Raw genomic sequence first — 15,650 nt, 5'->3', positions numbered from 1 at the left:
AAAAAAAAAAAAAAAAAAAAAAAAAAAAGGTGCCTTGATACCTCCGTGTGCACCAGCCACGTGGGGCTCATTCATAACACAGCTCCTTAAAAAAGTCACAAGACACTGCCACATGTTTCCTGGGAGGGGGGACCAAAAGTGTCCCCAGCTGAGAACCACCGCTGTAGAAGGTTTACAAAGGCATAGGAATGCCAGACCGCTGGAGTGGATTTATCCCATAAGATCTGCTCACCCAAACCCCCTATGTGCCCTGGGAGGGCTCAGAGGACACTTCCTTTGCCAGAGGTTTAAGAACCGTATTGGTGAGGGGAGCATTAGCAGTCTTGGAATGCTCTGTAGCTACTCTTCTCTGCAGGCCAGGAATGAGAGAGGGAGATTATGTCATCATAATGGGCTCCCTAAATTCAGTGAGGCTAATGGGACCGTGGGGCATCATCGGTCAAGTGGAAACACTTCATTGGCAGAGATAAAGTGAGCGTGTTTTTCACAATGAACAGCAAAATGAAAGGGGTCATTAGAATGGTTTGGTACACAGAGATTTTTTACATTTGCTCATGTGCTATCTCTAGGGCTGAAATAAATGGGAAGGCTACTGATACCCTACTTGATTTGAATCAGGAGAGAAGCTCTAGGTCTGATGAACACGTCTGACCTGAATCAACAAGAGAGTTGTGGTCCCTCAGCCAATTCCATAACATGAGTCAGTTCCCATTTCCAGAGCATCTTGAATGAAGGGCAGGCCGGGTCCCCTTGAGGGAGGATATACCCTGGTATACTACCGATACCATAAATCATCCCTAGACTTCTTCAACATGACTTCCAGCCACATTTTATGGAGGTTGTGCATTAGGTAAGTGGAAATCACCAGAAGATGAAGGAAGCACTAGACACTAGAGCTGACATTAACTCCTGGACCCCAAAATGGCATTGTGGTTTACTGGTTAGTACAGGGACTTATAAGTGACAAATAATTAAGGGATGTTTTTGCTTGGGTCCATCCACATGAGCTGGTCTAAATGGATCCCTGCACTCATCCTCTGGTTATTTATGAAGTTCCAGAATGCAGAGTTGCAATTGGAGTAACCAGCTGGCAGAATCCTCACCTTGGTTCTCTAGCCCATGGTACAAGGGCAATTTTGATAAGAAAGGGCAAGTGAACGTGATATCTGTCTTGTACGTACCAAAACAGACCACCAAAAGCAGTAGTATATTACTGGAAGGACTGAAGAGATTAGGGCCACTAGCAGTATCCTGAAAGCCGCAGGGGTCATGATTTCCATCATATTCCCATCCAGTTCACTCATGTGACCTGTGCAGAAGACAGGTGAATCTTGAAGAATGACATGGGATTATTGTAAACTTAACTAGGAGTTAATGCCATTTGCAGCGCCAGATGTGGCTTTATTGCTAGAGAACACATCTGCTGGCACCTCATATGCAGCTACTGAACTGACATGTGCTTTTTTTTCTCTATACCTATTAGCAAATATCATCCATTGAAGTTCAGTTTCATCTGGTAGGGCTGTCAATACATTTTTATTGACCCAGCTCCAGGCTACATCACTGTCCAATCTTGTTTCACAGTGTAGTTCAAGGATTGGCAAACTACAATCCATGGGTCAAATCTGGCTGCCACTTGTTTCTGTAAATAAGATTTTATTGGAACAACCATGACCACTCTTATATATTGCCTACGGGTGCTTTCGTGCTAAAATGGCAAGTTCAGTAGTTGTGACCGAGATTGGTCTGCAAAGCCTAAACCATTTGCTACATGGGTCTTTACCAAAATAATTTTATGATCCCTGATAATGTCTGTGTTGCATGTACCTGGTAATGTAGGCAGTGTCTGTGACAGGTAGGGCTGCTGCATGGAGATCACAACACAAATATTTAGGATTTGGGGAGCAGAGCTATGTCATCCTCTGCATGTGACATTACTCCTTCTGTGAAAGCAGCTTCTGGCTTTATTGGTCCCTAGTGAAAACTAAATACACGGCCATGAGTCAGAAAGTTATGCAGTGAAGTCATAAATCCGGGCATACCAGCAGCACTTCATCATCTAGTGGAAGTGATACGTATGAGACTGGGCTCAGAGTCACAAGTGAGTTGCACAAGCAAGTGGCTCAAATTCCCAGAGCTCCAGTTCCTTCTACAGCGACTCCCATCTCACAGCCCATGCCTGTGACCTCATGAGGAGTTCTGTGTGATCAGCTGAGTGAGGAGGAAGATTTGGGTGCTGTTCTCCCAAGGAGACTCCCCAACCCTGCTGGGAATTTGATTACATGAGACCGCTTCCATCATGGAAGGGACAGCACTTTCTTTTCAGTGGAGAAACCAGTTGCTGTAGATATGGAACTGCCTTTCCTCTTCCAGCGTTCTGATAAAAGTACCATCTGTGGACCTTACAGAATGCTTTATTCTCTGTCACTGTATTCCATCCATCATTGCTTGTGACCTGGGAAGTCATTTTACAAAAAACGAATTGTGGCAGTTGGGCTTGTGTTTACAGAATTCACCGATCTCGTACCACGCTTCCGCTTAGATATGCCTGCATTCTCAGAATTCTGACAAGCTCTGATTTCTCCTTCCACATTTGTGTATGGTCTAATTCCTATTTAAAAATTCCCTTATCTCTAAAATCATAGTGACGTGGCTTTCCTAAATGAACCCTGACTGGTATTGAACCCTGTAGTGTAAATGCCTGACATTAAGCTTTTGATTGCCAAGACATCCATTTAAAAAGACATCTATTTTTTTCTGTTTTTTAATTGAAGTAGAGTTGATGTACAATGTTGTGTTAGTTTCTGGTGTACAGCAAGGTTATTCAGTTATACATATATATATATATCCTTTTTCATATTCTTTTCCGTTATAGTTTATTACAAGGTAAATATAGTTCCCTGTGCTATAAAGTAGGACCTTGTTTATTTCTTTTATATATGGTAGTTTGTTAATCCCAAACTCTTAATTTATCCCTCCCCCCCTTTCCCCTTTGGTAACTGTAAGTTTGTTCTCTGTGTCTGTGAGTCTGTTTCTGTTTTGTAAATAGGTTCATTTGTATCATTTTTTTAGAGACCACATATAAGTGATATCTTGTGATATTTGTCTTTCTCTTTTTGACTTACTCCACTTAATATGATAATCTGTATGTCCATCCATGTTGCTGCAAATGGCATTATTTCGTTCTTTTTTATGTGAGTAGTGTTCCATTGTGTATATGTGTGTGTGTATGTATATATATATATATCTATATATATCTCACATCTTTTTTTATTTTTTGCGGTATGCAGGCCTCTCACTGTTGTGGCCTCTCCCGTTGCGGAGCACAGGCTCCAGATGTACAGGCTCAGCAGCCATGGCTCACGGGCCCAGCCGCTCCGCTGCATGTGGGATCTTCCCGGACCGGGGCACGAACCCGTGTCCCCTGCATCGGCAGGCAGACTCTCAACCACTGCGCCACCAGGGAAGCCCTATCACGTCTTTTTTTATCCATTCATCTGTCGATGGACATTTAGATTGCTTCCATGTCTTGGCTACTGTAAATAGTGCTGTGAACGATGGGGTGCATGTATCTTTTTGAATTAGTGTTTTCTCTGATATATGCCCAGGAGTGGGATTGCTGGATTGTATGGTAATTCTATTTTTAGGTTTTTTAAGGGACCTCCATACTGTTTTATACAGTGGCTGCACCAATGTACATTCCCACCAACAGTGTAGGAGAGTTGCCCTTTCCTCCACACCCTCTCCAACATTTATTATTTGTAGACTTTTTGATGATGGCCATTCTGACCGGTGTGAGGTGGTACCTCATTGTAGTTTTGATTTGCATTTCTCTAATAATTAGTGATGTTGAGCATCTTTTCATGGGCCTATTGGCCATCTGTATGTCTTCTTTGGAGAAGTGTCTATTTAGGTCTTTTGCCTATGCTTTGATTGGGTTGTTTTGGGTTTTTTTTTCTTTTTCTTTTTTTTTGTTATTGAGTTGTATGAGCTGTTTGTATATTTTTGAAATTAAGCCCTTTTCAGTTGCATTATTTGCAGATATTTTCTCCCAGTCTGTAGGTTGTCTTTTCATTTTGTTTATGGTTTCCTCTTCTGTGCAAAAGCTTACAAGGTTGATTAGGTCCCATTTGTTTATTTTTTTCTTTTTTTTCTATTGCCTTGGGGGACTGACCTAAGAGAATATTGCTACGATTTATGAAAAGACATCCATTTTGTATAAACATATTGCCGCTGTGTGACACAGCTGCTAGCAAAGCAGCCAGATAAGGATAACCACTAGTGGATAACCACTAGGCCACCCACACCCATGAAGTTCCCATTTCAGAAGCCCCTGGCAATCTAGATACCTGACCACTTGAGAGAGCCTGCCTCCACTCTCCCACACCTTAATTCTCACTCTTATGTTTCACGATAATGAGTGAACCTGCGTGAAACCCCACACACCCCACCCCTGAAGCCTAATAAAGGCAGGGCCCCAGAGTCGAGCTCTCTCTACCAAGTAGGAATTCTGAGAATCCAGGCATATCCAGCTACCGAAGTGGAACTTTTAACGGGAACATGGTATAAGATCAGTGACTTCTGCATGCCCAAAGGCCACACAGCAAGGTAGAAAGTAGAGAGTATCTGTGAGTAATAGATCTTGTTTTTCAAAGTTCTCTAATGTTTTTTTAAATTTATTTATTTTATTTATTTTATTTTTGGCTGCATTGGGTCTTTGCTGCTGTGAATGGGCTTTCTCTAGCTGCGGCGAGCGGGGCTACTCTTTGTTGCAGTGCGCAGGCTTCTCATCGCGGTGGCTTCTCTTGTTGTGGAGCACAGGCTCTAGGCACATGGGCTTCAGTAGTTGTGGCTTGCCGGCTCAGTAGTTGTGGCGCACGAGCTTAGTTGCTCCGTGGCACGTGGGATCTTCCTGGACCAGGGTTCAAACCCGTGTCCCCTGCATTGGCAGGCGGATTCTTCACCACTGCGCCACCAGGGAAGCCCAGTGGTTTCCCTGATGGTTTTTTGCTGAAGTGTGTCTTGTGATAATAATAAGAACCATAAAGGCTGGCCCAGCCACAACACTGGCCCCAGTGGGGGAAATGTCTGTGGGGCTCTGTGTGAGTAATTCGGAGCCCAGATGAGTGCTTCAGGCATTTGTAGCTAAGAGCATTACCATCAGTAGGCTGTGGCTTACAGGATCTTAGTTCCCCAACCAGGGATCAAACCCGGGCCCGCTGCAGAGGAAGCACAGAGTCCTAACCACTGAACTGCCAGGGAATGCTCCTGATTTTCATTCTTGCAGGTAAAAATTTCAACATTTTATCACTAGGTATTATGTGTAATTTTTGTGTAATTTTATTTTAGTTTTAAATGTGATCATTCTAGGAATTTATAACCATTTCACATATATTTTCAAATTTATCATTATAATATTCCTCAAAATGTTCTGTTAAAATCTTTAGTGATGTTCCCTTTTTAACTTCTGAAATTGGTAATAATGCCATTTCTGTCTTTTTTTTTTTCTTGATCACTGTTACTGGACTTTGTCAATTTTATTGTTTTAGTCACAGAATGTTCTTTTGGCCCTTTTTAAAAAAAATCCACTTATTTTGTTTTCTATTTCATGAATCTCATTTCCTTCCATATACTTACTGTATTTTTTGTCATTTATTTATTAAATTCCCGAGGGGGATGTTTTAATTTTCAGATTCAGCTTCTCTTCTGTTTTAGTAGATGCTTTTAAAGTTCCACATTTCTTCCTAAATATTGAAAACTCCCATTCTAGCTGAGAATTTTGCTTTTCTCCTTGTGGTTCTGTCAATTTTGCTTTTTCAAGTTTGCTTTTACATTATGTGAAGCTGTTATTCATGATAATTTGAAACTTATTGTTTCTTTGTATATCTTTTTTTCTTTTTTTTTTTTTTTTTTTTTTTTTTTTTTTTTTTTTTTTTGCGGTACGCGAGCCTCTCACTGTTGTGGCCTCTCCCGTCGCGGAGCACAGGCTCCGGACGCGCAGGCTCAGCGGCCATGGCTCACGGGCCCAGCCGCTCTGCGGCATGTGGGATCTTCCCGGACGGGGACACGAACCCGCGTCCCCTGCATCGGCAGGCGGACTCTCAACCACTGCGCCACCAGGGAAGCCCTGTATATCTTAATAATGCTTTTTTCTTCAAGGACTACTTTGTCCAATATTAATATGTTTTTAAATTATAGAAATAATTTGAAGCCTATGATGATGCTCTCTCCCCTAGAGAGTTTTCATTTGTTTCCTTTAGATGCTTGAAGATACTAACAAAAAAGCTTCACTCTAATCCAATTTCAAGTAATTGAGGTAATTTGGAGTTTGGTTTCAGTCTCCCCCAAAGGCGACCCATTACCCTTTTATCCTTATTCCTATAGGCAGCTCTTTAAGGTTTTACTACGGACTCCTCTTCTCCCTACCCTGACCTCCTCTCAAGCCCCTTGACCATGGTTAAAGTGATGCTTAGCTTTCAATAACAGAATGGGTAGGAGCCACCAAGAAAGACAGTAGCAGCGCCAAATTGGACAACTTTGCCAAACTCCGCGCTGGCATTTCTTGTTGTAAGGCGTGAGGGGCAGCAATTGCGGTTTTTTTAATGGTGACACAGATGTATATTTTGATAACAGCAATTACAGGCTCAGTATTGTAAGGAGCATGGCAGGCCGCTGCCGGCTTGTAATACGGAGAGAACTGAATTAAAGCAATTTTATAACAACAACAACAACAACTAAAAATAGCTCTTAAAATTCCTCTAGCCTGAGTGTTTCAGGAACCCTCTACAACAACTCAACTCAGTGCCTAGAAGCTCAGGGTACTCGGAAGTACTTCCTCTTTAGAGGGCGGGACCGTGGCCGCAGTTTCTCTTGGGCATTCTGGGAGGTGTAGTCTGAGGTCCGTGCAGCCCAGAGCACTTCCGCTTCTGGACGGCAGGGCTAGGGAATTCTGGGAAGTGGTCAACGGGCTCCCTCTAGTGGGAAGGCGGCGATTTCGCTGTAGGAGGGGTGGGCTGCTGCCCACCTTCCCCTCAGGTAAATGGGTCTACACTCCCCGGGGCTCCTCCAAGCCTGGGCTCTCCAAGTCTGGGCGGGGAGCCAGCGAGGCCCTGGCCCTCGTCCTCGGGGAGAGTAAGAGAAGCTGCTGCCGGCTACAGAGTATGGGATTGGAGGAAGTTTGTGTTCCCCACCGTTGAGCCTCCCGTGTGTTGGGGGCAGCCCAAGTCGCTCGTCTCCTGGTTTGAAGGTTTCCCGTCACTCCAGCTGGCTTCCCTCTCCTACCAGTCAGCTCTGCCACTTCCTAGCGGTATAACATTATGCGAGTTACTTAATCTGTCTTGGCCTCATCCTCATCACTAGTGTCATTAATCATTGGTAAGTCCCTTATCATTTTATACAAATTAACTTCATTAAATGACCGCAACAGCCCTATGAGGTAGGTAAAGCTATTAGGCTTTTTTTCTTTTTTTTAACAGATAAGGAAACGGAGGTATTGTTTGGGGGAAATAAAGCACCCGCCTAACACACAAAGTCCTCTCTACACAGTGTCGAAAAGAAAGCAATCTTATTACTGAATAAGCATTTCCAGAGTACAGTGTTGTAGATAATCTGTGGAAATAGATTACAGAGGAAGAAATTTAACGCTATTTATACAGTCAAGCAATTACGTGCTAGTCTATTTTTGACGACTTGGTACATACATTCTCAAGATTAACGGTATCTTATTTTCCTATAAGAGGAAGTGACTGCCCCCATTTACTGCAAATTCTTTGATAAATTTATCTTAAATTTACTTGGGAATGTTTTGTTAATTGACTTTCTCTGAAGGAATAATAAAATATATCTGATCTCCCCTGCTAGAAGATTTACAACTCACTGAAAGGCACCTTTGTTACACTCCCACAGTGACTGGGACGCTGGGTTATTTTCTAAGATGTTTACATTCTAAAGGGAAAACCCCCAGGACTTTGAAAAACGATTCTGGGTTGTAAACTTGGTAAGAGGCTTCCTTAGCCTCTAACAAGATTTTCATGCATATGGAAAAGTTAAAGAAAGGATCCAAAAGTCCTGGGTTTTTTATGGAGTTGCTCCAAGAAAAAGGACAGGAGAAACAGACCCTTTGGACAAGGAAAAATTTTTTTTTAAAAAAATTTACTCTTGTGAGTTTATCTTATTTGCCCAAGACTTAATAGCTAGTAAGAGGCAGAACTACCATTTGAACCCGAGGAGCTGAAGTCTCAAATCTGGATTTTTAATCTCTATGCTGTACTTTTAAAAAAAAAAAATCATCAGAAATAGTCATGTGAATGGTTTAAAGAAGTCTTTTTTTCTGTCAGGTTTGGAAGTGGTTTGGGGCTTTGTAATTTATATCCTCATTATAAAAGGAATATATGCCCACTATAGAGAGATTAGGAAATACAGAACTGTAAAAAGGAGAGAAACGAAATTACCCATAATCTCAAGGTTTAGAGATAACACTGTTAACATCTTTAATGCATTTTGCATTGGAGCTGTACTACTCATGGTATTTCTTCCTAAATTTTTATTAAGGAAAGGCCCAAACATACACAAAACAGAGAAAATAGTGTAATGAAACCTGCTCACCACCCCATCAGTCATCTGCAACCCTTGTCAAAGTTTTCCCTATCTAATTGTGTCCATTCCCCTTCTCACACAAAATACTTTTGGGGAGATTGGGAGGAAGAGAAGATGGAATAATTTAAACTAAAAACAAACCCCAGTCATGGAGTCACTAGAATTGAAAATGCATGAACATAAATTGATTATATATGAAGAGCAAAGGAAAGCAACTGTTAACTTCACGGTTTTCATTCCTGGCAGCCAGGAGGATGGTAGTTATGTAGGTAAGAAAGTTTAGGAACATAGAAACATTGAAAGTTGGAGAGGAATAATTATGAATTTGGTTTCTCTATTTTGAAGTTTGACTTGAAACAGTCCAGTCTTCTAAATCTTGGTTTCTGATCTGTTTCTCCCTTTGGCTGTGTGCTACTTTGTTTCAGGGAGAATGTCATATTCTTTAAAGTGTACTTAGCACCAAAGACTGGCAGGGAGAAATTCTTCAGTATTTGTGGCTGGTGTAGCTGCCCAATATCCTGAAACAGAGGCCTGCAGCTCAGTTAGATTTTATTTAAAATTCCTGAAATGGACTTAGGAAACAGTAAAGGAGAAAAATATAAACTTTAGTGATCCTTTATTTCACTTTCAATGGGTTGCAGTATCTTCTAATTTTTTCCACAGCATTCAAAAGTTGATATACATTAATTATTGATAATATTTTAATGATCTAAAGAAAACTTATTTAGAAACCAACTGTCTCTAATTTATGTGTCCTGTGTTTATCATCTGAGAATATTTGCTAACTTGTTGTAGGTGGTCGTGAGCCAGGCAGAGTTTCCAGTGCTTTTACATGTATTTATTACATGTATCTTCCTCACATCAATCCTATTATTTCCATTTTACAAATGAAGAAGAAGGGACAGAGTTCACAGAGTAAGTGGCAGAACGAGTATTTTAACCTAGGCAGCCTGAGTCCAAGTCTGTGATCATGGTTATCATACATGGTTTGTATTAGTCTGCAAGACAAGAACTCACAAGAAGTCTTACTGGAGCAGGGAATATTTAAGCTATGACCTAGAAGTGAAGAGAGCAGCAGTATATGACAAGAAGGAACTGCAGATACAAAAAAGCTTTTTGTAGGAGTACAAGCGATTCACTATGGCTGGACATGTAGTGTGGAAAGCAGATTTGAAGAGGGAAACAAGCATATGGAAGATTCCTGTTTGTGAGGCTGGCCAAAGTATTTGGACCTTCCCTTAAGGGCACTGGATAGACATGCATGTGAAAAGGATTGACTTTCCATGTTAGGCTACAGCTTTCTGGCATCAGGAAGGAGAAAAAATTGATTGAAGTTAAACATTCTGTTCATGTTGATTATACAAGATGTGGTTAGTGTAATGGTTACCTCTCAGGCTGTGGTTGTCAAATGCCAAATTTTGAAACCTGGCTCTAGTACTTACTAATTTAGTAACATGGGCAAATTACTTAACTCTCTCTGCCTCTGGCTCTATTGTAAACTGCAAAATAGAGGAAATAATAGTATTTACCTAAAAAAAGTTGTGAAGATGAAGTGAGATCCCGGAGTCTAAAGAGTTGGGAGTAGTCCCTGGCACACACTAAGTGCTCCATAAGAGATAGCTGCTAAGAATAACAGAAAAAGGAATATATGCTCAGAAATGAGAAATGCAAAAATATATTGTCATGGATATATGGATAGTTGTAGGTATTCCTCTCTTCTCTCCAGTCTCATTTCTTTGAAACATCAATTCTGTCATACTGTTAATGGAAATAATCAACCTATAATAAGAATAGATGAGAGTTTTATTTGAGCCAAACTGAAGACTGTAGCTTGGGAGGCAGCCTCTCAGATAGCTCTGAGGAACTGTTCCAAAGAAGCATAGTTTTCAGCAGTTTTATATCTTGTCAGAACAAAGAACATCAAACATGACAGGAGTATATTCTTTCAAGGTTTCAAAAAAGACATTAGCACTCACATTACGAGTCAGCATGGCCTCAGCTCCAGGGAGCCTTATCATTGAAGGAAAGCTAGCATTGACGTCCCAGAAAGGGAGGCATTTTTCTCTCTTCAAAACAGGCATTCTTTACTTCTGGACACTGCACACTTTTTATTTTTATTTTTTTTAAATAATATATTTTTATTTATTTATTTATTTATGTCTGCATTGGGTCTTTGTTGCTGTGCGCGGGCTTTCTCTAGTTGCGGCGAGCGGGGGTTACTCTACGTTGCGGTGTGCGGGCTTCTTACTGCGGTGGCTTCTCTTGTTGCGGAGCACGGGCTCTAGGCACTCAGGCTTCAGTAGTTGTGGCGTGCGGGCTCAGTAGTTGTGGCTCGTGGGCTCTAGAGCACAGGCTCAGTAGTTGTGGCACACGGGCTTAGTTGCTCCGCGGCATGTGGGATCTTCCCAGACCAGGGCTCGAACCTATGTCCCCTGCATTAGCAGGTGGATTCTTAACCACTGGACCACCAGGGAAGTCCTGCACCCTTTTCCTTAATGGTTAAAGCAGATGTATGTTTACTAGGCCACAAAACAGGCTGTTTTAGTTAGTGTAAAGTGTAAAGTTAAATGACGTAAAAGCCAGAATGACTTCCCCATACCTCAGTATGTGCAGATTTCTTCCATCAATATATTTGAACAAACAACAGTCTTTGAAGTGACTATTGTAGAAACACCTAATTAACAACAACGTGCTTGTCTTTCAAGTTAAGAAACTCCCTGAGGATTGATTACAGTGGCCCTGATTTGAGAAACTGATCACACAGTCCATGCTGAAGCTTGTCTTTTCACTCCATGTGGTGTTGTCCTCAGCAGCCAAGTTCTGAATTATTTGACTGTTCTGTTAACAATAGTGGAAATCGACAATACAATCTGCCCCTGGTGCATTTTTTGGGTCTTTCACTCATCTAAAAATCGCCTAAAACTGCATTTTAAGCCTATCATTTCCCTTCTCCCCCCCTTTTTTTCCTCTGGTAGAGGGGGTGCAGTTCTATTACACTGATCTGTTTCTTTCAGTCTTTTAAGATTCTGACTCTTCAAATCATGTTTTGTTTGTCAGTGAGATAAAGCTAAGCTCTACCGGCGTCAGAGAACTGTTTCACACGAAGGGGATCCTGGAAGTCGTTGGCCGAGAACTCCCAAGAGTTTGGGTTGTTTTGTTTTGTTTTAAAGCTCCAACGGGGAGGACAAGGCCCTTCCTCCTCTTGGGGCTCTGGGAAGTGTATTCCCCTGGACTCTATCCGGAAACGAGGGGCTGTGGCGTGTCTCCGGGGCTTCTGGGAAGTGTAGTTCCGAGCGCTGTGTAGTCAGAGGCACTTCCGCTCCGGGAAAGCGAGGCAGCCACCATTTTTTCGATCCGGGAGGTGAGTCGGCCCTGCACCCCCAAGACCCCTGCGAGCCTTTTCGGCCTGAGCGTGGGACTAGTCGCTACCTAGCCGGCTGTCTTAGGATGGAGAAGTCGCGGCCGCCGGCGGAGGCTGAGAGGTGGAGGGCGCAAGTGCGGCATTCTTCTGTTCTCCTCCCCCGCTTACCAAGCAGAGCTGCTACTTCTATCGGTACAATATATGGCGAGTTGATTATCCGTGCGTCCTACTTTCCTCCTCTGGAAGACAGCGGGAGAGACGGTCACTACTGGGTAGGGTTGTGATTAGAATCGAGTGAGACCATACGTGTCAACAGCTTCGAACGCGGGTGTCACAGAACGGGTTGGCTCTTGCTGTTGACGCAGTTCATTTTCTCACGAGCGCCCTTTTGACTGGACGCCCGAGTGAAGGGAGAGAGCGAGGAGCGATGGCACGGTCCTTCTGTCAGACATCGGGAGACAGCCCTTCCCGAGCTTTTCCCGAGCTTTTACTGATCTCGTTTTTTAGGAAGCACCGAGTCACCCCGCGCTAGTGCCTGGGGACGTCCCGCGGCAGTGTATCCGGCAGACGGATACAGTCGTGCTCTTCCACCACATCTTTTTCTTCGCCAGTCCTGAATTCGGAAACGGGAGGAAGGACGGACCTCTTGGCCCCTCACAGCATAGCCCCAGGTACACACTACTGAAAGGTCTTTGTTGGTCCGTCATCTGTTTTCAGTTAATCAGGTTTCCTTCACTTAGTAAATTACCACTAGGAAAAAGATCAGTTGTCTGTTGACTACACCTGAGAATGTTTAATTGCTTGTTAATATGTACATGTGTTTTTCTACCACACGTACGTGTGTTTTTAAAATAAATATTTTTTAAAATATAAAATGTTTTATTTACTTTAAAATATGTTTTAAAATATTTTAAAAAATTTTATTGAAGTATAGTTGATGTACAATGTTGTGTTAATTTCTGCTGTACAGCAGAGTGACTCAGTTATATTCTTTTTCATATTCGTTTCCATTATGTGTATCACAGGATATTGAATATAGTTTCCTGTGCTATACAGTAGGACCTTGTTGTTTATCCATCCTATATATAATAGTTTGCCTCTGTTAATCCCAAACTCCCAATACTTCCCTCCCTCAGCCCCCTTCCCCTTGGCAACCACAAGTTGTTCTCTATGTCTGTGAGTCTGTTTCTGTTTCGTAGATAAGTTCAAGTGTGTTGTGTTTTAGATTTCACATATAAGTGATATCGTATGGTATTTGTCTTTCTGACTTCGCTTAGTATGATAATCTCTAGGTCCATCCATGTTGCTGCAAATGGCATTATTTCATTCCTTTTAATGGCTGAGTACTATTCCATTGTGTGTGTGTGTGTGTGTATATATATACTACGTCTTCTTTATCCATTCGTCAGTGGACATTTAGGTTGTTTCCATAAGCTTGGCTATTGTAAATAGTGCTGTTACTAACACTGGGGTGCATGTATCTATTCGAATTATAGTTTTGTCTGGGTATATGCCCAGAAGTGGAATTGCTGGATCATATGGCAACTCTACTTTTAGTTTTTCGAGGAACCTCCATACTGTTTTCCATAGTGGCTGCACTAAATTACATTCCCCCCAACAATGTAAGAGGGTTCCCTCTTCTCCACACCCTCTCCAGCATTTATTATTTGTAGACTTTTTAATGATGGCCATTCTGACCAATGTGAGGTGGTACCTCATTGTAGTTTTGATTTGCATTTCTCTAATTAGCGATGATGAGCATCTTTTCACATGCCTATTGGCCATCTGTATGTCTCCTTTGGAGAAATGTCTATTTGGGTCTTCCGCCTCTTTTTCGATTAGGTTGTTTGAGTTGTACGAGCTGTTTGTATATTTTGGAAATTAAGCCCTTATCAAGTCCTATCATTTGCAAATATTTTCTCCCATTCCATAGGTTCTTTTCATTTTGTTTATGGTTTCCCTTGCTATGCAAAGGCTTATAAACTTGATTAGGTCCCATTTGTTTATTTTTTTCTTTTATTTCTATTGCCTTGGGAGAGTGACCTAGGAAAACATTGATATGATTTATGTCAGGGAATGTTTTGCCTATGTTCTCTTTTAAAAGAGTTTTATGGTGTCTTGTCTTATATTTAAGTTTTTAATCCATTTTGAGTTTATTTTTGTGTATGGTGTGAGGTGTGTTCTAACTTCATTGATTTATGTAAAATATTTTTAAAATATTTATTTTTAAATCACTATGCTCTACATTTCTTCCTTTTATTCTCTTTTATTATCTTCAGTTCAGTTTATTCCTTTTATTTACCCTCAACTCATTTGAAAATTGTGTGGTCTTATATTTTAACTTTTAAAAATGATATGTCTCAACAAACACTAGATTTGATCAGCATGTATTCTCATTCTGAAAAATATAGAGACTAAATAAAAATACACTTGATATTTGATGATGGCTCCCTCATACCACCTTTTTTTTTTTTTTCACTGCAGGCTAGGTTATAGGTTTACTTTTTATTAAAACCACCCTCAAAATTTGTCATATCGTTCTAGGTTATTTTTTCTTTTAACAAAGATATTACCAACATATTTACATGTTTCCTTACCATCAGTTCTTTTAGGATTCATTTCGTTATAAATTTTCTTCTTTTTTTAAGCAGCTAAAATGTCTTTTTTCCTCTCTCCTATAAATAACCATTTAGTTGAGCATAGAAATCAAGATTCACGATTTTTTTTTTCATTTTGGAAATATTCATGTGTTTTAGATCTCCATTCTGCTTCCCTGTTTCTGTCAACCTAATTGTCATTTTTATTAGGTAAATTATATTTTCTTTCTGGGAGCTTTAAGGATTTTTGTTGTTGTTTTTAGTTATTTATCCTTTGCCTTCCTGAGTTTCACTGTCATTTGTTTAGGAGTATATGTATTTTTATTTATACTGTTCAGAATTTCTATATGTGAACTCAGCAGTTATCTCTTGAAATAAAACCTCTCTGTAGTTGCTTCCATTCCCTTCTTACACTCCTATTAGACAAATGTTGGAGCCTCTCAATCTATCTTCCATGTTTCTTGATTTTTATTTTGCCTCTTTTTCTTTTCTATGTGTTTTTCTGTATCTCCATGCACATAGGATGAAAGGCTTTTACTAATAAGCCTTTTCTGGCCTCAGTGAAATAAATTGACCCGAAATGATACTTTTTTAGAAAACTAATACAAGTGTGAGTAAAATACTATTAACTGGGCAACAAATTATTAAGTAAGGAGAAATTTTATGTCAGAATCAGGGCTTTCAGAAAATACAGGTGACTTTCATAGGAGAGAAGCCATATACAAAATCCACATGCCTTTCAGGTCTCTTTTGTTGTTATTGTTAGAAAAGACATTGGCAGATACAGTTTCTGATGCAAAGGATCATCTGCTTTTTTGCAGCTGCAAGAAAAAGGGACTCCTACATTTTTAGAACTTTCCATCTACTCCTTGAATCCTTGGAACAACTCTACGTGGTGGGTATGGTTTACGAGGAGTGGCCAGGTGCATATCCTATCCTCATTGTGTAGATGACTGAAGAGAGGCACAGAGAGGTTTTTTGTAATACCCCTACATTACATGGATGCGTAGTATCTTTTCCAGGATTTAAACCTAGGACTTTGACTCCAGAACTCTTTGTTTTATTCTTTTCTTTTTTTTTTTTTTTTTTTTTTTTTT

At 40.8% G+C, this 15,650-nt stretch overlaps 1 protein-coding gene across 1 annotated transcript in view; it reads left to right on the top strand.

Annotated features, from left to right (window-relative positions):
• Positions 1-15,650, top strand: part of LOC112415352 (uncharacterized) — a 42,345-nt gene that overhangs the window by 14,744 nt on the left and 11,951 nt on the right. The window contains exons 6-8 of the mRNA XM_024768277.1: positions 11,766-12,228; positions 12,464-12,627; positions 13,799-13,823. Coding sequence (XP_024624045.1) covers positions 11,766-12,228; positions 12,464-12,627; positions 13,799-13,823 — 652 coding nt within the window. The remainder of the gene's footprint in view (positions 1-11,765; positions 12,229-12,463; positions 12,628-13,798; positions 13,824-15,650) is intronic.

Source organism: Neophocaena asiaeorientalis, unplaced genomic scaffold (genome assembly GCF_003031525.2).
Source record: "Neophocaena asiaeorientalis asiaeorientalis breed wild unplaced genomic scaffold, Neophocaena_asiaeorientalis_V1.1 scaffold629, whole genome shotgun sequence".
NCBI classification, from domain to species: Eukaryota; Metazoa; Chordata; class Mammalia; order Artiodactyla; family Phocoenidae; genus Neophocaena; species Neophocaena asiaeorientalis.
Note: the sequence above shows the minus strand (reverse complement) of the source record. Positions and strands in the feature narration are given on the sequence as shown.